The sequence below is a fragment of the Dromaius novaehollandiae genome, chromosome 2, assembly GCF_036370855.1.
Source record: "Dromaius novaehollandiae isolate bDroNov1 chromosome 2, bDroNov1.hap1, whole genome shotgun sequence".
Classification (NCBI taxonomy): Eukaryota; Metazoa; Chordata; class Aves; order Casuariiformes; family Dromaiidae; genus Dromaius; species Dromaius novaehollandiae.
In genome coordinates, this window is record NC_088099.1 from 99,720,650 (window position 1) to 99,741,723 (window position 21,074).

General features: G+C 40.4%; 3 protein-coding genes across 6 annotated transcripts in view; 1 reads left to right on the forward strand and 2 right to left on the reverse strand.

Moving 5' to 3' along the window:
* The first annotated feature begins 190 nt into the window (after positions 1-190).
* FAM8A1 (family with sequence similarity 8 member A1) lies at positions 191-13,627 on the forward strand. The gene is made up of 5 exons (XM_064507025.1): positions 191-833; positions 8,534-8,654; positions 11,621-11,744; positions 11,974-12,113; positions 12,421-13,627. The coding sequence occupies exons 1-5, from the start codon at positions 257-259 to the stop codon at positions 12,563-12,565; spliced, it is 1,107 nt and encodes a 368-aa protein (XP_064363095.1). The 5' UTR covers positions 191-256; the 3' UTR covers positions 12,566-13,627.
* On the reverse strand, positions 3,737-7,817 carry LOC112996979 (nuclear pore complex protein Nup153-like). The gene is made up of 3 exons (XM_064507024.1): positions 7,139-7,817; positions 5,895-6,089; positions 3,737-5,421 (listed from the first exon to the last, which is right to left on the reverse strand). The coding sequence occupies exons 1-3, from the start codon at positions 7,335-7,337 to the stop codon at positions 4,469-4,471; spliced, it is 1,347 nt and encodes a 448-aa protein (XP_064363094.1). The 5' UTR covers positions 7,338-7,817; the 3' UTR covers positions 3,737-4,468.
* A 2,113-nt stretch (positions 13,628-15,740) lies between the features above and the next one.
* NUP153 (nucleoporin 153) overlaps positions 15,741-21,074 on the reverse strand; it is a 41,164-nt gene continuing 35,830 nt past the window's right edge. For all 4 annotated transcript variants that reach the window (XM_064507021.1, XM_064507020.1, XM_064507022.1 and 1 more), the window contains exons 19-22: positions 20,441-20,809; positions 18,445-18,717; positions 17,346-17,505; positions 15,741-16,836 (exon numbers count right to left, since the gene is read on the reverse strand). In XM_064507021.1, coding sequence (XP_064363091.1) covers positions 16,752-16,836; positions 17,346-17,505; positions 18,445-18,717; positions 20,441-20,809 — 887 coding nt within the window. In that variant the 3' untranslated portion in view covers positions 15,741-16,751. The remainder of the gene's footprint in view (positions 16,837-17,345; positions 17,506-18,444; positions 18,718-20,440; positions 20,810-21,074) is intronic.

Sequence of the window (21,074 nt, forward strand, 5' to 3'; positions counted from 1 at the left end):
CGGCTGCGGGGGGGGAAGCCTTCCTACCGCCTAGCGAAGCTTGTTCTTTCTTCGCACGAAGCAGAAAGGGGACCGCTGGGGAGTGGTACGCTCCTCCCCGCGGCGGGGGGGGGGGGGGGCGCTGAGAGAGTCTTTCTAGGTTGTGCCCGCTTCCTCCATTTCCCCCCTCTCCACCTTGGCGAATGGGAGAGGCGAGGCACCGCCCCCGCGCGTGCGCCGTGAGCGCAGATGCTCAGTGTCAGAGGGGCCGGAGGAGATGGCGGAGTCCGGCGCGGAACCGGGCCCGGGCCGGCCCGTGGCTGGGGCGGCAGCGGCAACAAACAGCGAGCGGAGCGACGGCGGCGCGGGAGGGGAGGCCGCGGCTGCGTCGTCGCCCTCTTGCTCTTCGTCCTCCTCCCCCGCGGCCGTTGGCGGCGAGGGCGGGGAGGCGAAGGCGCTGAGCGCGGCGGAGTACGCGCGGCGCGTGCACCAGTGGCTCTGGGACTCCTACTGCGGCTACCTGAGCTGGCAGAGCTGCCTGCCCGCCCTGCTCGCCGCCGCCACCGCCGCCGGGCCTTCGTACGCCGCGGGCCCCGGCCGCGCTGCCCCGCCGCCGCCTCCCTCCTCCTCTGCCCCTCCCGGCCCCGCGCCGCCGGCGGCCGCCGCCTACTACAGCCCCTTCTACCTCTTCGCTCCGGCGGCAGCGCATACGGCCACCGCCGGGCCGCCGCCCCGCGCCACCGCGGCCCCCGCCTGGCAGGCAGCGGCGGGCAGGTTGGCCCCGCCGCCCAGGGCCGCCTCCAGCAGCGCCGCCGGCACCGGCGGTGCCCCCCGCGAGGCGGCGCGGCCGGCAGGTGAGAGGGGGCGATGGAGGCGGGTGGCGGGGCCGGGCCCCTCGCACCTCGCCCTGTTGTCGCGTAGCGCGGGCTGGGGGCGGAGGTGGCTTCCCCCCGCCGGCGGCGCTTGGGTGCGCGCGGCTCGCGGCGCCTTCCCCTTTCCCTCGCCTTTGGGCGCCCCCGGTGCGGTTCTGGGAAGCGGTGTGTCGGGGAGGAAGCGAGGGGTTGGCAGCGGTGGGTGCGCTGCGCCTCTGCGGGCGGCACACCTGGCCGTATGGCAGGCCCGTAGGTCTGTCGTGCGGGAGATGACAGCCGAAATGCTGGGTTTGTAGGTTTGAGAGGGTTGACTTGTATTCACAGCTTATTACTTGCATACCTGTAAAATGTTTTAATGGATATGAAGGAGCTTATTTTTTCCAGTGAAACTTACTCTTGTGTTGACAGCACCATAGCTGTGCATGGAGTGTCTAGCTCTTTAAATAGTCTGCTTGGATGATGAAAGCTAAGCTGATTTTATCTGTCTGTCTCAGTGGACTCTCAGTGCTCAAAATCGTTTAGATGAAACTGAAGCAGAGATTAAAATATGCTTACATGCTAGTGGCAGGACCCGAAATGAACAAAACTCTGTTATGACTTTGACAGGTTTAGCCTTGGAATAACCTTGCTTCTGTTTACATTTGCTCGAAGGTAAAACAAACTTTTGCTCTGATCGCATCAGAAAGAGAAGCTGGAACACAAACATTTCTTCACAAACTCTAGGAGCGCCTAGATGACGTTCCATGAGTGTTTGGTAGTACCCTGAGTAATGGCAAAGCACTGTTAAAGGACTTTGGAGAAAAGCCAGATCTCCTTTCTTTCTCTAGGGCAAAGTACAGCATTACTGATCTGTAACATTATTTCTAAGCTCAGTGGCTGAATGTGAGGGGAGAATTTTTTTGTCTCTTCTTTATTTTAGAAGAAAGAGAATCTAGCTCCCAAACTGACTTCTCTGTTGTGGGTTTGAGCAGATGTTGTTTCAGCGTGGTTGTAACAGAAAGTTTTTTTTTTTAAAAAAAATTATGCCCTCATTTACATGTTGCTTGTGAACAGATATTGCCAGTCACTGGAAAAGATGATATGGACCAAATCTAGACTGAAATAACTCCTGGATTTTTACCTAGTTCTTCAGGAACTAATACCATACGCTGAAGGTAATTTAGGGTATGAACAACACTTCGTTCTGCTCAATGTGGCTATTCTGAATGCTAAGTATTGTTGCAACACCCAGACTTCCAAAGGGAATTCTTTGCGTGATAAAGTGATCTGACAGAATTAGAAACAACCACTGTTGTTCCAGTGCTTTTGCTTCCAATTGCATATGGATTTATCTGGGGCAGCTAAAGCGATTACAGCTATTTCCCTTCTGCTGCAGATTAGGGCTCACACAGCAGGGCTGGTAGGACAGGACATGGATACATCCGTAAGCTGTTTTGGTTTACAGTGTAGCGTGTGTACATAAACTGAACTAAGTGACAGTTTGTTAATACTGCAGATCTTTACCGAGGATGTCAAAAAGGGGAATTAAACTGCTTCTTCCAGTTCAGTCTGCCTGCAGATGTGGATCAGAGCACCAATATAGGTAGCACTCTGGAAGTACCAGGCCTTTGGTAGATTTAGTCATCATGATTCAAAATGTTTCCTCTCCTCACCCCTCTTGATTTTTCCTCCTTGCTTTAGTGTAGGGGACTACTGCTCTTATTCTGGGAACAGCAGAACAAAAGTGTGTTCAAGCCTCAGCTGTCTTATTTTACTGTCTGGCTAACTAGTGCAAACCCATCTTTATTTCCAGCTTAATGTAAGACTCTGAGGCATATTTCATTCAGCTGTCCCTCCAATACAAATAGTAACTCCTGGCAAAACAGTGGATTTCTGATGCCAGAAATATCTTAAATCACTGCAACAGAAATCTGCCAGAGTTGATGGGTTGTCAAAGTTTCTCTATATAATGGAGTTTAACATAATTTGGATGCTGATTTTCATGGTCCCAAACACTTAACTTCTTCTTTATCCAGTTACTGCTTCAGTCTAATATATTCAGCTGAAATTCTGCCACTAACTTCAGTACACATGCTCATTTCAAAGAATTAATTTGCTTTGTGTTCTCCAGCGCTATATGTTCAAGCATGTAGCTTGTGGTGAGATTGGCTGTGTTGCCTCCTGTCTTAGTTAAAGAATCTTTAATTAGAGTTTTGTTGACAGCTTGTTGACAATAAGAATTGAATCCACTTAAGCATTATTTACGTAAGTCATGCATTTTAGTAGTATTGATGCAGTTGTCAGTGAAACAAGTATGAAATAAAGATGTAAAATGAGGTACATTAATTGAGCAGTGATTAAGTAAGTGCAAATTCTTATTTATACTTACCCCTTTTTAAAAAGTGCAGAGCTGCCAGGGGCTTTCAGTTTCATCTGCGTAGCTTCTGAGGTCAGGACAGGGATTATCAGTCTTGCCAGTTGAATTGTAGAAACTACTTCTAGGTAAAAGTTTGGTGTTTTTTTCGAGATGAGAGGGAGGAGTCTTTTCACTTTTTTTTATCCTTCCCCTGTTTGTGCAGCCCAGACAGGCATTCTAAGAAACACTTAACAAACCCAGTCACTGTTTTCTGGAAGTTACATCTAGTAGGTAGGTATTTTTAACTGAAACTTTGATGAAAGCCCTTGCAGGTTTCGGGTGGGCGGTCCTGTTTGTGCTGTTTGGGAAATACAGAATGGCAAATGGGTCCAGATGAAATTCTTCTGTGACGCTATACCTTGGAATTTTTCTCAGATACTCCTAAATGTTTTCTTTGTTTTAATCAGCTGAGGAGGGGTTAGCAACAAAAGTGTGTAACTGTTTGCCCTGTCTGTGCTTGGCCAATTAAATTTAAGAGTTCTGTTACATTTGCTGGCTCTCATATTATAGAACAGCATGCTGTGTTTTAATATAATAAGCGGTCTATAGGAATGTGTATTCCAAATATGGCTAATATTTTAATCTGTTCGTGAGTTGATGATTTGAGACATAAAGTAGGTTGCATTTTACTTTCAAAGAGCTGGAGTTTGGTACATACTGAAGCCTAGTTGCAGAGAGATACCTTCAGAAGTTAATGAGGAACTCTGTTTTATAAAAGATGGTTGCTAGGCGATACAAATGGAATTTAACAACCAGAGTTTCTCACACAATGATTGTCACTAAAGAAATTGCATTTTCCACTGCAGTCTTTCAACAAATTAACAAAATACGATACTGCATGATTAAATTTATTAAGCAATATCTATATCTTTGTAACAGTAGAGCTACAGCAGTATGCCCTGTAGCATAGATGCAATTACATGGGAATACTCTTTTCTCTCATCCCCTTTCCCTATGGAAAAAAATGCTAGAGTAAGGCCTCTGTATTGCACCATGCTAAAGATTTTATCCCCCCCCATGCTGTTACCGTTGAGACAATAATGATGTCTGCGCTCACACAAGATGTAATGCAGGTTCTTTGAGGTCTGGTGAAGTTTTTGTTTAACCCTAATGTTAAAATGCACAGACACCTGGAAAGGAATTGCTACAAATTGTCTACACAGCAACAACCATACAGACAGACACGTGGCAGAGAGGAAAACCTTTTCTAGAGCTCTAAGCATTAATGCATCAAATGCCATACATCCATTTTGTCATCTATGACATCTGTGGCTTCAGAGGTATTGTTTGATGCATACACAGACGAGTGCAGACAAAAGATGTCCTGTTTACCTGAAGTACTGGTTTGTGCCCCAAATGCAAAAGCTGGCTTTGCCTGCTCAGTTTCCTTCTCTGATGGTTTTATGAAACTAAAATTGAACGTAGCTTTTGCTGTGCTCTCTTCTTTGGTATGCTCAGACTTCCCAAATGAAAAGATCGGCTGTGCCTTTGGCTCTTCGTTGTCAGCTTTCTTTCCAAACACTAATGGAGCAACTGAGGTGACAGAGTCCTGTTTCTCTTCTGTCCTTCCCAAAACAAACTGTGAGGCAGGTGCAGACTCCACATTGCTGAAAGAGAAGCCTGCCTTTGTGGAAGGAGTTTCATCCTTTTTCTCATCAGATTTCTTAAATGCAAAAGAAGCTGACGCAACCTCCTTTTCTGCCGTGGTTCCAAAACTGAAGCCACTGACTCCTGTCTTATTCTCAGTGGGAGCTATGGAAGCAGTAGAACTTGTGCCAAAACTGAAGCCTCCCAAGACTGGTTCCTCTTTCTTTTCCTGCTGCCCCAGGCTCCCTGTCCCAAACTGAAATGCTGAAGGAGCCTGACTACTTGTAGATGGAAGTCCAAAGGTAAAACTGTTGTTTTTCTCTTCTTTTTTACTGTCTTCTGATTTGGAGTCTGAGGAAGAAACTCCAAATTTGAAGTCCCCTGAACTGCTAGCAAACTTAAAACCCCCAGTCCCAGTGTTGGAGGATGCAGATTCAAATGCAATACCAAACTTGAAGCCCCCTTGTTCGCTAAATGTAAAACTTCTCGGGCTACTTAATGTACGAACAGAGTCAGAGGACGATGACTGAACACCGAATGTGAATGATGGCATTGCAGCATTTGAGGACACAGGAGCAGTACCGAACCCTGCAAAAGGAGTAATAATGTTAAGTTTGCAATGCATGCTGTGGTTCTGATCCTAAACTTGCCAGAGTCAAAACTGTTCTACCAAAAACCTCAACCCCAAAACAAAACACCCGCTCACACACACACCTCCTCTCTACGTGCACCTTTTCACAAAGGCCTTCTTTTGTCCACCCTCTGGCTTTGAAAAAATATACTACCAACTTCTTTGAAAGATCATATTGGGGGGGGGGGGGTTGTTTGGTTTTGTTTGTTTGTTTTTTTTCAAGTCTAAACTTCAGACAAACAGAACATAAGGCATGTAAAGAACTAGTATGCCATTTATCAAAGCTTTTCTCTAAAAAGCATAAATTTGCTCGGGGCAGGGAAATGCAGGCATATTACCTCATTTAAGCAAAATTCCTAGAGGAAAAATAAACAGGTCTGCTGTACCTCAAAGGAATCACAGAATGTGCACACTCCTCATTAAGTATTACCTTTGAGCTCTGCTTTGGTGCCTGGCTTTGCATTTTCACAGGCTACACATTTTGTGGCTTCTGCTTTGTTTTGGACCAAGCAGGCCTCACGATCCCAGCTTCCTTCAGGCTTCTTGAGTTTGTCTAAATCCAGCAATCCTCCAGAAGAAGCAGAAAAGGCAGAAACGCTGCTACTGGTCACAGGCACTGAACTCCCTAAGCAATGAGGAAAACAGTTAGACAGCCTGCTTTAATACTAAAGTGGACACAGGCATTTTGAGGAACTCGTAAATGCCTGCTAGGTTATGAAGTGGACAGAGTACTACAGTACCGAGCCAAGCAAGTTCAGTAATTTCGGTCAAACTCAGTCCAAGAACCCAAGGAATGTAATAGAAATACACAATTTCTTCTTTATTATCTATTATATAATTTTAAGCACAAATGGAACCAATGTCACACTGTAACAGCAAGTGTGTTTCATATGATACAGCGACACGGCCCATTTCGGGCGTAGATGAAAGGTGCCATACTTGACTAAAACTACAGAACGTGTTTCTGATGGCGGTGCTAACTGCTAGTCAACGTTAGCAGCACTCAACTTACAGTCCCTGTGAAGTGATGGGAGGCTGTGAACGACTTGTCAGACTGATTCATCAGTGGATTCCAAAGACAGACTTGTTCAAAGCTACCCCACAACAAAAAAACAGGCAAGGCGCCCAAGACTCCCAAATCCCCAACTCTGTGTCCAGTTACACAAGTGACACTGTTTCCAACAGTGGCAGAGACCTCCATGAGGAGGCCCCAAAGAGACAATACTTTCCTTCGGACTTTTCTGCCCTGGAGAGGAAGAGATGTCACTCAAGAGGGGCCAAAGATAATGTCTCCAGTCTGTAATTATGTTTTGAAGGAGAAAAAGCGATAATGTTTAACTCCTTCATTTCTCCCTGGTGAAAGTTAGTAAAGTGGCTGCAACTTAATCAAGGTATCCAAGCTAGCCACCTTTCCTGACCAGCTGCAAACGCAGGGCACAGTTGCTTGGATTCGGCTCTGTACTAATATATTCCCCAGTCAGTTCAATTCATGTGACAGACTGCAGTCTTGGCTGCCACCTCAAAAGTCACTCGTGCAGGCAGACACTACTCCATCCTCCCTGTTGGGCATACAGCTCTCCTGCTTAGGATGTGTTGTTTGAATGAGCAATTTATTTCATTCTGTAAAGAATCTGCAGAAGCTGAGATGTGAAACGAGAAAGCAAACCCACATACCTGGTTTCTCAGACTGGCAGGCTATGCATTTGCTGTCTTCTGCCTTATTTGACACAAGGCACACCGTACAGTCCCAGGAGCCTTTGGGCTTCTTAAATTTGTCTCCAAACCCTGGGGTGACCATTGCATCCGTGCCGCTGGAGGAGGAAGTAACTGTCGCCGAGCTGTCCGTGACCGCTGGCAGTGTCAGAGCAGGCATTACTCCCGTGCCAGGCTTTGGTGTCTCACATGCTATGCATTTGGTAGCTTCGGGTTTGTTCTGGACTAGACACGTATCACAATCCCATGTTCCAGGTGCTGTTTTAAATTTGTCTCCAAAGCCCAGCGCCCCTGCTGCGGGGGCTGCTGACTTAGAGGTGCTGCTTGGGCTTGAGCTTATTGTCTGTTTTGTACTCTCAGCTGTCAACACTTTAGCAGCTTGACAGGTTCCACATTTGCTCTCCGTGGCCTTGTTTTGCAGGCACGGGTCGCATGTGTCAGACTGCCAAAACGATGAAGCTTGTTTAGAGGTCTCTTTACCTGCAGAAAAGCTGCTTATTGCAGGCCTTGTATAGACCACTGTGCTTGCTGTAACAGGCTGTGCAGCTGTAGAGGCGTGGGTCTTCAGAGAAGTAAAGCCTAGAAAAACAAACAAACAGGAAGAGAGCTTACTGCTAAAGCAGTACCTCACCACCTGTAACTAGGCTACTTATCATAACAGATGGCATAAACATAAACCCAAGTGCCAGCGGTTACAACTACATATCCCGACAGAGTGCAGCAGCAAGCCCCTGGGAAATCTTATCCGAAGGGATGAAATTTCATGTGCTACACTGGGACACAATAGAACATTTAGTTAAAGCTTTCAATATGGCTAATATTTTAATCTGGTCCTGTTCATGGTTTAATGATTTGCGACATAAAGCGGGCTGTATTTTACTTTCAGAAAGCTGGTATTTGGTACATTTTGAAGCCTAGTTTCAGAGGGAAATAAAAGATGTGATAGATTTAGGGAGTTGCATGAATCTTCCTTTCACCTGAACTCTCAGATTTACTGAAATCTGTTCTACAAGAAGCTGTTCTGAAAAAAAGATTGCCAAAATAAGAACATCTTTAGTGTACTGCTGTTCTTCTAAAGGGGAGGGCTTTTGCTTGTAATTTTCAGTATGAGGGGAATCTGAAATCTGAAAATTTACAATTTAATTTAGGAAGGTTCTTATAACTCAGTTTATATAATTCAAATCAGTTTTGAGTCATAAAGCATCTGTTTAATAAGATTTTCTTGAAAAACATGTGGGTTGGGATGAAGTTCTTAGAATGTTCCTTGCAGTGGTATTAATGTGAAATATCTTTTAGACCACAGTGTTTACTTCAGTGCGATAAAATCTGGGATAATCTCAATTATTTCTCTTGCAGGTCGAGAGTTCATTATCCCTTCATTGGCACACAGATTTATAGCAGAGATGGTGGATTTTTTTATTCTGTTCTTTATAAAGGCAACCATTGTTTTAAGTATTATGCATCTCAGTGGAATAAAGTAAGTTGAACAATTTAAATCATTATTATGTACAGCTTTGTGTTCTTTGAGGTGTGATTTTTGTCTGTATGATATGATTAAGCATATGATGGCACTTCATAACTTTCAAAGATGTGGGAGAAAAGCTTGGTTATCCTCTTGTAAAGTACTTTCTGATTTTGGGTTGTCTGATGGAAACAACTTGCAGAAGTGTATTTTCATAGGCTCACAAACTCCTTATTAAGAATAGATTAGAATTGCACTCTTATTTTTTTGAAGGTATTGCCAAGATTAAAAAAAATTCCTTTAAAAATCTCAAAGAAAAAACAATTGTCAAATGAATTTATTTTAAAAAGTCTTTAAAGACTACTTCAGATCCTGCATGTAAAATATATATATAGTTTAAAATATGGCCTGATTGCTAGTAATGGTATCATGCTGCAGTCTTTACTGGCATAAATTGAATTTCTAAAAAAGTATGATTAAGCATCATATGCATCAAGTATATATTATGTTGAAACAGCCTTCATTTCACACTTTTATCCTCTGATGTAATCACTCACCTCAAAGACTGTTTCCTTTCTGTCTGTCTCTTTAACTGCAGACATCTTATTCCCTGGCTAGTTTAGTTCCTCCACTTTGGATTGATATAACAAAATGTTACTTTTGTCTGATTAAGAGATCAGAGCTTGGTGTAATCAGTAATTCCATTACTGTACAATTACATTCCAGAATCCAAGTTTTCCTCTTAGAGAGCCTTCCAAATGTAAACTGATACTGTACAGATAACATCTTTCAGACAGATGTTAAACTGCTGCTTGGAAGGTGTGTGGAATAGGGTTAAGTCCAAAGTAATAAATATGCTAATGTAAATTATCAGTCTTTATTGTTCAAATAAACATGCAATTAAAATGCCAACCTCTTGGTTTTATTCAGGTGGCAAAACCTCCAGCTGCAACGTGACAGCACATATCTCTATCTTGTTTTCAGTAGACTGAAAATGATTCAAACTGAAGTATTGGAAAGATGGGAGCAACTATGTCTGTATTGCTTCTGTAAAGTAGTGAGGGTGATTTGAAAGAGAGGGAGTCTTCCTCTTTTTTAATTAATTTCCCATATATTCAATATTACTACTTTTGCAAGAGCCAAGAAGTTGCTTACAAGTAGAACTGTTCAGAACTGTTCTTGCTTGTGGGATATGGTGTACTTTAGGTTGGGCTGAGGAGTTGTCATGAAAAGACATTGCTGGTTTGAGAGAGAGACTCAGGCAAAGGTTTTGTCATTACTGAAGGAAAATACAGATTGTGCCACGCTGCACTGTTTTCTCAATTCTTCTTTGATCCTTAAGTCTGAATAAAGGGGGGAGGGCAAGTAGTGCAAATACGGATGGACTTTTCTGAAGTAGGATTGCACATTTCTGTATAAGCAGTAATTGTCTTTTAGAAGGGTTAGTGAAAAGTTCTTGTCTAAACACATGTTGCAAATGTGTCCACTCCAGGTAGTAGATGTTACTGTTTTATCTGTAGAGTTTATCTTGTGAAAATATTGCGCACTCGAGTCCAAATTTATGCTTTGCATAGCTTTGCTAGGATAAAACAGCTGAAGGTATACCACATGTGATAGGATCCCCTGTATTGAATGATCTGGGGAACTGATTGTTCCATGTCAAAGATGAAACAAGTTCTGTTTGTCTCATGATCTAGTGAAAGTGTGGGAGTTTACCTTTTGTTTATATGCTAAAAGTAGGCAAAGAATGGTGATGGTTGAGGAGGACCTTTTAGAAAACTTGAGGTGATTTTGCCCTTGTAAGGCAGGGTGTTGGGGTGGAGTAGCATTCGAAATGTGCTACGACATGTGACTACTGCATGGAAACTGATGAATTTGTTCATGCTGAAATTTTAAGGCTTGCATCAGCTGCTCATAAAAAGAGGTTCATCAGTGTTATTAGAAAGCTGTAACTGTTTAACTCTTGAATGTGAATTTTATCAAGAGACAGAAATCAGTTTTCTAACATAATTCAATAAATTATGGATGTTCATAGAACTATTGCTGAGCCAGAATATTTGGTGTGGAACAGTAATTTTCAGCTTACGGTCTTCAGACCCCAGAGATTTTGTTTTCCATATATGAAAATTTAGTGAATTAAAAGCTGAGAGTTAGAATTTCACTTCTAAATCTGATGGAAGGTTACAATAAATTAATGTTTTTGAAACTGAAACTGTGAATAGTTGTTCTTTGGACAGTTGTGGTAGATCAGGCTGCTGCTGTAGTTAATGCTTGCTCTGAACTCCCAGTTGTGAAGAATGGGCATTTTTACAACAGAAATTGCATCCTGTTGGGAGAATATCTAATTCATTATTTCATTATCTTGTGCAGCACATCTTTTTTTTTTTCTTTTTCTTTTTTTTTTTTTTTGACTGTATGAATTGAAGATTTCCTATGCAGGCCACAGTGTCTGCCTCTAGATGAGTATGTTGAGCAGCAAATGGGATTGTTTGAAAGTGAAGAGCCCTGATCTTCAAGGAGGAAAAAGTCTTCCCTTGCTTGTATAGCATTTAGAGAGAAGAGTGTTTTCTTTTCTTTTTCCTTGAGAGGTCCCACAAGGAAGAGACTTGCATCCCCATGCACTACATTTATATAGAGTGAGATGATTGCACACAAAATCTCTTGTGTATCTCCCAAGAATGCTGGGTATTTTCAAAACAGTTCTGCAGCTCTCTACCTGGGACATCGTATTGCAAAAGTGGTAATACAGAATAATTAATTCTTAAGTGAAAAAGACTAAACAGATTAGGCAAGAACCTAGAATGAAACTTAGTGCAGTTAATTTTAATAACCTGTTAAGTATTAAAGAAGCCAAGAAGTTTTTGTTCTTTTAATTTATACCAGAACAGAAGGATTGGATTCTAGCACTAAAATGGTGACATCAGTATTATGACAAGGGTCAAATAAGTTTTATTTTTAAAGCTCAGTCTTATTTTATACAGGGACATCTCTAAATTTGCTATGCATTACATAATAGAAGAAATAGATGAAGATACATCCATGGAAGATCTTCAGAAAATGATGATCGTAGCTCTTATCTACAGATTGTTAGTCTGCTTCTATGAGGTAACTAGTCACAAACATTAGCTTCTAAAATTAATAGCTGTCAACTGTTGAATAAATATCAGATTTAAATTTTCTTTTTTCTTACCATTGGTCTATAAAATAAGTAGTCTTTACGGTATTTTGGTTTATTTGAAGTTGTATGACTTTTACACAGTTTGGTGAAAACCAAATTTGCTAGACCAGTCAATAACAGTCTGTTGTAGAATTCAAACAGCTTTTCTTTTTACAGATTATCTGTATCTGGGGAGCAGGTGGAGCAACCCCAGGGAAATTTTTACTTGGACTACGAGTTGTGACATGTGATACATCTGTACTTATTGCACCAAGCCGTGTATTAGTGATTCCGTCCTCTAATGTCAGTATGACAACGTAAGTGCTCTTAGCTCAGTTATGTTGCTGTCAGATTAATATTGTGGAAAGCACATGATTTGCAAGGTCTTTCAAATCTTTACTTTATTAAAGTCTTTACTTTGTTATTGGGCTTTACAATTCCATGATCTAAGAATAAAATACTAATTATTCAATCATGCAAGTATTCTCCATGTTAGGTGGTAAAATATCTCCTCTTAAATTCCTGTGGTTGACTTTGTGCTTTGCAAAACTGAGGCACTAAACTGAAGTGAAAACATCAGAAAAGTGAAAACAAGGCACTGAATATTTTATTCTCATTCTGCAGGTCTACAATACGAGCTTTGATCAAGAATTTTTCTATTGCTTCGTTTTTCCCTGCATTTATCACACTGCTGTTTTTTCAGCATAACAGAACAGCCTATGATATTGTAGCAGGAACTATTGTGGTAAGAAGAAATGGCATCAGATGATACCAAAAGATGACAGATTTCCAGACTGTTTTTGAACCTTCCCTCCCTCCACAAAAAAACCCAAAAAACAAAAAAAAACAGAAAAGCAACCCAAACCTGAAATTCAGATGACTATCAGAATCTTTTGCCCATATTAAATGGGAGCTGATTCAGAAGTGAAAGAAAATGTGTTGCTCCAGTGTGATGCCAGCAACTACCTTGAAAGTATTGGATTTTTTTCATAAATGCCAAAGAAGTTTGAGAGAAACAATACTTGTTAAATCTAGAAGTATTACCCTTAGATTGACAAGAACGAAAGTGGCTGCATTAACTGCAGAAAAGATGCTTTTCTGTTCATCAGTCTATGGAAAGTGGATACTTAGAAATACTCCACCTTAAAAGAAATGTTCCTACAATTTTCTGGTGTTGACAGGTAATTAGAAAATTGTTTTTCAGGCAGTTGCCTAAATCCTATGACAAACTCTGAGCAGAAGGGAACTGCAGTATTAGACAGCAAGGCAAAACTACATCTAATCATGTTCATTAAATTGCCAAATGTGTAGAAAGAAAGATGAGCAGTGTTTATCATTTCCCTTAAGATATTACTACTTCATAGATCATATTCCTTCACCTCTTTTCAGGTATTTTATCTGAACATTCATGTGACAAGTTTTTTGCATGAGTATATCTTAAGCATTGTCATTTATTTCACATGTCTGAGCTAATAAAGAGGTGAAATAGCAACTGCTTTTTCTGTGGAAGGGTATGTTACACTGCAGTGTTAGTGAATTGGCGTGTATATAATTTTTGAAGCTATGAACAGTACAGATCACGCTAATAAAAGGTAACTTTCCTGCTTCTGTTTGGAGTGAAAGTACTTGTCTATTTCTTGCATATAAGACCAAGCAAAACAATTGAGTGAGTTTCAGGAGCATGCAGAAAATATTAACCAGAATATGTTATGGGTGTAAATCTACATAAGTACAAATACTGGTTACTTTCACTTTATATTCTATAAGTCTGCCTAATTGTTTGTACATTCAGAATAACTTGAATAAAGAAGCCTAATATTTTGCATGATTACATAGCTTTGGTAATTTGTTTATCATCATTTTATTAAGTATCTTGGGAAAAGCATATATGCAGCAATGTTGATGTTTTATTAAAATTTGAGTTCAGAATTCTTCTAGAAACCCCATTTTTGTCTGTTCCTCTCTTAGGTGTGTAACTGTTAGCCTGTGGGTTCAATTCTTTATCTACAGTTTTAGGTTGACAGTAGAAATGGTGTTTGGTGTATGGGATTTAAGTAATCTCTCTTCAGGTGAGGAAACTTAAATCAGTGACATGCTAATATTTTGTAATACTTTAGTTTCATTAGTGGTGTTTTTAGGTTTAACAAGATAATTTCTTAGGGTTTTTTTTTGGGGGGGGGGGTAATACGCTTTCTGATCTTCATTTATAATGGTGTTTTGCAAGAGTAGGTGGCTTTGGACCAGGCTCACTGCTTAGTAGCAGGAGAATGACATCCCAGTGCTTACCTCTCCCATGATCTTTTGATGATCATCTTAGTCTTGCAAATGTGACAATATTACTGACTGACTTACCTCTGAAATAAAAATGACCAAGTAATGAATGGCAGTTAAGAAAGTCTGAAAACCCTCGGGTAGTTGCTACATGTAAGACCAATCAAAGTAAGTGAATGAAGGCATTCAGCTGAAAACACACAGAAGACATTAGCTAGCAGATGATGTCATGCACAGAACAGTAGAGATGTTATTTTACTGTTTCTTCAGAGACTTTATGCTCTTCAGTTAAGTATTAAAAGTTCAGAAATGGCAATCAGCCTGACAGATGCTAAAGCTGTCAGAACTAACTGAAGCTCCTTGTAAGGTTTTTCCTATTTTCAATTTCAGTATGAATACAAAAATCCTTTTATCTACTTACTGTAGCAGTGACTCAGAAACTAAGATTCAAGACATGAGAGGAAAAAAAAAAAGGCAAAGTAGTGGGCTAAAATTTTATTGCTAACAGTTCAGGTGTAAGGGAAAGTATCTCTTACTCTGTAGAAAAAATATTACTACTTCCACAGCAGGTAAAAAACAATGTTAGAAGCTAAGAACACAGACCTGTCCTTGGAAATATTGGAAATATATGTTATTGTAAACTCCAGATAGCTGGTTTCTTGTGCAAGCTGCACTGAAGATGCAGCTTTCTCCTGTTTGTAGGATGAGTACTTGGCAGATGAAAGAGCTAAGAAAAGTGAAAGCTGTCTCATTGTATATAATCCCTCAAAAGCAACAATGGCAGGGAACAACTCTGTGAATAGTAACTTGCTTGTGTGATTTCAAAATCTAGTTGCTGAACTTCTTCCAATTAGAGAAATACTGATCACAGTTCTACACATGCTGCAAGACTCCCACAAAACACAAAGCTAGTCTTTCTCCTCCTGTCAAGTCTGGTTCATGGTTTGAAAAAGGTGTACCTCATCTCCATGAAAACACTTACCTGTATTATGAAATGTAAAGCAGCAGTAGGGGTGAATAGTAACAAGGGTAGCAATACTTACCAAAAAAAAAAATAGTGTCTTCTGCAGTGGTATTGTTTAAAGAGCTTACGCAACTATTTTAAGCTAGGTAGGTCATGCAGGTCTTTCTCCCTTTGTAATATGAGAGGGAAGTGGTGGTGTTTTCAGCTGTAATTGCAGCAAGTGATCATCCCTTGGCCATGAACTAAATACTGTGACTAAGTTCAACTATAACACCCCAAACAAGAGCATCCTGCATCATGTTACTAGAACAACATCTGCTAAGAGACTCCTCTAACACCTGTGCTGGGGGGGAGGGAGGGAACAACCCAAATGATTCACTTGGAATCACATGTACTTTCCCCTTCTCAGTTAGAATGCTAGCAGACATCAGTAAGATAGGGCTGCTTTAAAAAAAGCTCTAAAAATTAAATACAACAGTTGCAGCTAGACAGCTGAGATGCAGACAAGTGGTTCCAAGCAAGCATACAATGAAACTCCCTTCATTGGCAGGGACCCTAAAAAAAAATTTAAGATTCTCTAAAACCAGCATCAGGGTCACTGTCAAAAAGCAGAGGTTGTAAAAAACATGCAACTGTGCTGAAATAGAGTGCCTTTTCTTGTACAATTACAGTTGCTAATGCCTTAATTTGGAGTTAAAACTGCCAGACAGTATTTCATAGTTTTTATTGATGGCATTTATCCCATGGTTTAACATGTTAATTATACTGTAATAAACATGGCTTTAATATTAAACTTTTCCTTATTATCCAAAGTCACCACAGTCCATTTCAGTAAATATAAAAATATATACTTAATACTTTGTACAATACTGGTTTTTGGTCCAAACAAAAATGGATCAGAAAAGCCAATAAACTTACTTTACGAATTCCCAATTTTAAAGATTTTCTAAATGGATTTAGGCAACTTTGAATAATGGGATTTACATAATAAAATCTGAGACAATACTAAACAAAAATGGCTGTAACACACAAAATTAAAATTTCAATTTCACAGATTTGTTATGCCAAAAAAGTACATAGAGAAACAAAATTGTATTTACACATGTTCCATAATAAAATAACAAAGGCGAGACAGGTGATAAAGGGCTGTAAGAATGAAAATATAGAAATAGCATATAATTATTAAATGGAGAACTACAGATCTAACAAGTCCTTAGCATGGATCATCCTTTAATCAGTCTTCCTCTATCAGAAAATTTTAGTGCACAATACACCCAAACTCACTCACTTCACACATACACCAGCACAAACTCAGCATAGAAATCATTCATTATCAACATTCTCTACTCTATACAGAATCCCTCACTGATATAATTACAATTTCGAGGCATCAGTAAACGCAGATGAGCGCACATAGTGGTGCAGATGAAGAGGTATCGTACAAGCCATTCACTGTGCAGGCTATATTCATGTCTATAGCCAGACCATGCCAAGTCAGTGAAAGAAGTAAGTTGCTGGATTCTAAAATAGTTTTGCTTGAGAACGGCCTTGTTGCCAACTCTACTCGTTACCAAAAAACTAAATGGGGGGAGGGAAGGAAAGGGCAGCAGAGTTTTATATTCCTTTAGGCAGATCTGACTTCAGCTAACCCAGCATGAGGTACGATGGTGGGGATGCAGGGTAGCAGCTGTTTTGAAAGTTGCTTTACCAATCAGGACGATTATTTTCTACGTCTAACTGCAGTCTTTATCTTCCGACCAGAAACTGAAGATCCAGAGGCAGAGAAAATATTTTTCCCATTAGTCCTATCAAAAGAAATTAGTAGTTCAGAGTTTAGGACAGTGTAGCTGAAAATTCAGTAGTAACACTGAGCAAATATTCCAGAATGGCTGTGTTAGAGTCTGTCTCACTAGTTATCAGATGGCAACAAATGGTAAACGCTAAACAGGAAGAGTTCCAAAAACAAAAAGTAATTACATCTCTCATGCAGAAGGCAAGTAGCAGCATAAGGGATAGAGATTTTACTTTTCAGGAATGAGAAAATTTCACATATGTTGATGTGTGGTATTTCTGAGTACTAGGCTCCTTTAAAAGTAGCATTGGTTTGTTAGTCAGTCAAGCTAATACATCAAGGAAGGATGCCAAATTTAGATACAAATTCCAAGGTTCATCTGAATACCTCTGTATTTTAACAGCAGGAGAGGCTCACCACTGTCCAACTGTTATTACCCATAGTTCAAGTCAAATTCTGATACGGCCTCTTCCCCTTACTACCTGTCTCCTACCCTTGCCCAATCCTCAGCTGTAGTCTTACCCCACTGTAAATGCTGGAGGCTGGTTGAATGAAAATCCTGAAGAGCCAGAAGGCTGTGCCGGTGCTGTTGGTGCATTAGGATTTGCACCAAAAGTAAATACTCTTGGGTTGTTTGGAAAGTTGAAATTAGCAGTATTACTTCCAAACTGGAATACAGGACCTGGGAAGATGGGGTGGGAGCGAAAGTGAAAAGGAAAGTCAAAATCTGAGTTCTTCATCTCCAGCAAAATCACCACACTTCCTACTGTCTTTAACAAATGTTTTTGCAGGTTGCTCAAGATGACAAATTATTTTGGGTTGACTGTACCAGAAATGCTAGATTACTATGGGAACAGCACAGAGAAAAAATCTTTTACTTCATAGAGAATCATAAAGGTATTCTTAAAGTAACAGTACTGGCATACTGCTAATGAATTGTTTGCTTATTTCTGGACCACCATTAGGTTTTTGCCTGTGTACACTGAAGTTTACTGTTTAATAAAGTCTTAAATTACAGTATTGAATCATGTAGATTCGATATTTAAGTAAACATTCTTGTGTTAACGCAGTCGATCTGGGGACTCTGTGTTATTTAATGTGCTTATGCTGCACCTAATCAAAAGAAGCTTCTAAATTTATACCATCGAAGTAACTGTTAAGTTACACAGACAATCCAGAGAGATTTTAATCTCCAAACTGCTACCTGATTAAGGAAAGAATGACCAAGTAACATGGTGTACCAACTACCTATTGATTAGTACAAATGTAAGTTACTTTTAATTATTTTTGTAAAGCTTCAGAGAGGAAAAGAAAGTTTTTTCCCTTTAAGTATTTGAGGTGATGGTATCGATTTTTTTTTTTATTTTAATAATTACTAGTGTGAAACAGGTCTTATTTACACTTAAATTCTCAAGATCATTCACTACTTGCATGTATTTCATATTTCATTAGCAAAACAAACTTTAAAGCCTTAACCCATAGATGTTTTAAAAAGAATGCTGGCAATATACTTATGCAATAAAACTCTCAATCTAAATAAACTTGAGGTGCACCATGATTAAAAAAAATTAATAATAAAAAAATTGCGAGACCAAAAAGGAAGAGGATGGTCAGCACTCACCAGTGGTGGAGGTACCAGAGCCAAACCCTGGCTGTTGGCTTGCTTGCTGTCCAAACACAGGGGGCTGACTGCTGCTCGTCACGGAGCCGAAGGCAGGAGCAGCAGGCTGAGAGCCAGCTGAAAACAATGTTGTCGATAGCGATCCGAAAGTTGGAGCATTTGGCTGGCTGGATGCTTGGCTCTGGCCAAAGGCTGGTAGCTGACTGGCACCAAATGCTGGGCCAGCAGCAGGCGCTGAAGATCCAGAGCCAAACACAAATGAAGAGGATGGCCCTCAGGGAAAAGAACAGAAATTTCACGATATGCTTTTTTTTCCCCACAAGGATAAATCTAACTGTTCCAGAAACTAAAGTTCTAAAACCTCACTTTCCAAATCTGGTACCTGAATACTCATCTTAAACTATGATAGGGCTTCATGTTTATATCTTAGTAAGTAAAACAAACACTACCTCAACCATAACATGAATTGCACCTTTTCCTTTAAGTAACATGAAAAACAGCATGTTTACAAGAGTAAGATAAAATTCATCTCAAACACCATCGTTGTCTAGTCTCAAATTACTGTGTTAAAGATTCACATTCTACAACAGACTGCCATGAATAGTACGTATTAATTTATGTTTACTAAAAGCTGTTTATATCACATATAGAGAATACTCATTCAGTTTAGTTTTGTCACACATTAAAAATACAGCTCTGCATGAATCTTTTGTCCTCTCAGCAACTGCACCCCCTTCCGTGCCCAAATGTTCATTCATCAAGTTCTGGAGGCCAAATCAAGCTCCCAGTGATCTGACTGCACTAAAAAACACAGTTTAGTAGAACAACTCTGTTCCTTTCTATGCAACATCAACAGATATCAGCTCATTCATTTAACTGTTTCAAGTTCTGCACAGCCAGCAGAAATAGTGAAATGGAAATACATGACTGAAGAGTGACTCTGAACACCCAGCAGATCTGCCAAGCAGAAGGGCACATTTTAAACAGCGTTATTAATCTTGCTGCAATTCAAGTGGCCATCATGCAATAGTAAATACCATCTATTGCACCATAACTTGGAATGGCTGGCTGTTTTTCTCTCCAGGAAGAAGAAAAACAGATGTACAGTGAAGTTAATATAAAGTTGAAGGCTTCTGCATTAAAAAAATCCTTTGTGAAGATTTTTTCAGTCTTCTAGTGAAAAGACTCTGAAAGTTGTTAATCTGTAAGCAGGTTAATTGATTTGCTGATTGACATAATTTAGAACTGCTCTCTCACAGTAATGCTTATAATTCCATGTCCTAATTACAAATTATTTCTGATAATCCAAAAAAGGAGTAAATTTAATTTCTGGGAATGACAAGGTTAAACAACCAGTAATACACTGCTTAATGAAGTGTCAAAATAGATGCATCTTTCTTACAGGTTCAATTTTACTTCCAACAACTGCTAAGCTAGCAGGAATACGACTGATTTAGCAGCTTTAGTGTTGTGTCATACTGCTAAATTCAAGCAGGCCTTCAGTGCAGTAATGAATATAAAGCATGAATAAAACTTCAGAGTCTCATCTCTGTCTTCACTGAATTAGTGGAAAATTGAAAAACAAACTGACCATAATACATCAATTTATCAGAAACAAATCTAACCTTTAAGAAGCAGCAACTGCATGCATATGTACTGTGTTTATACATACTTGTCAAGGAAAAGATTTTGCAAATCTTGCTATTATTTACAACACTTGGGAGTTGTAGGTATGGGAAAGAAAAATGAGGAATGTCATGATTCATTTACTTCTAACCTTAAGCACTGGCCTGATGCTGAAAAGCAGGAAGTATCATTCTCACGATAAAAAGTTCCTATACAAATTAAAAGCCAGTTAAGAGTTGTCCAGTGCATAAATCAATGCCACTGCCAGTTCTGAAACACATTCTCCAAAGTAAAATATTCATAAAACAGTATTTCCTTGGTCCCCTATCCTTTGGCAAAAAACAGAGAAGAGCACCTATTTAAAATGTACCTGTTGAACTTGATGTGGTTGTGGCTCCAAAGGTAAAGCCAGAATTTGCTGCATTGCTACTGCTGGCTCCCGAACCAAAGACAAATGGAGCAACAGCTGCACCAGTGCTGGAGGATGTGGTTGCTGGTTTGCTTTCTTGAGAGAAGCCAAATGACTGAGATGCTGTAGATTCCGCAGAATTGCCAAAAGCAGAGCTGCTCACAGTGTTGCTGGCTTGTCCAAACACAAAGGGAGTGGGAACTGGCTGAGGATTTGAGGAAGCAGTGGAGCTGCCAAACACATTGCTGCTGTTGGCTGAAGATGTGGGTACAGCTGTGCTGGAGGAACTGGAGCTCAAGAAGGTGAAGGCTGGCTTCACTGCTCCTTGATCTGAGAGGAAGAACAGTACATAAACCACCTCAGAAATGCCAAACAGAAGTACACTACAAACAGCAATCCTGAATGACAACCCAGCTTCTAGCCTAACTACTCTGTCACTTGTGTAAAATCCAGATTTAATATGCTCATTGCCGCCATCCCCATCCACAATTAAAGGAATGGAAGAACTATGAAAAACAGGAACACCACTGAAGTCTGGGCTTTATTGGTTACGAACATTAAGCATTAGCTAGAATTATCTGAACCAGTATTAACC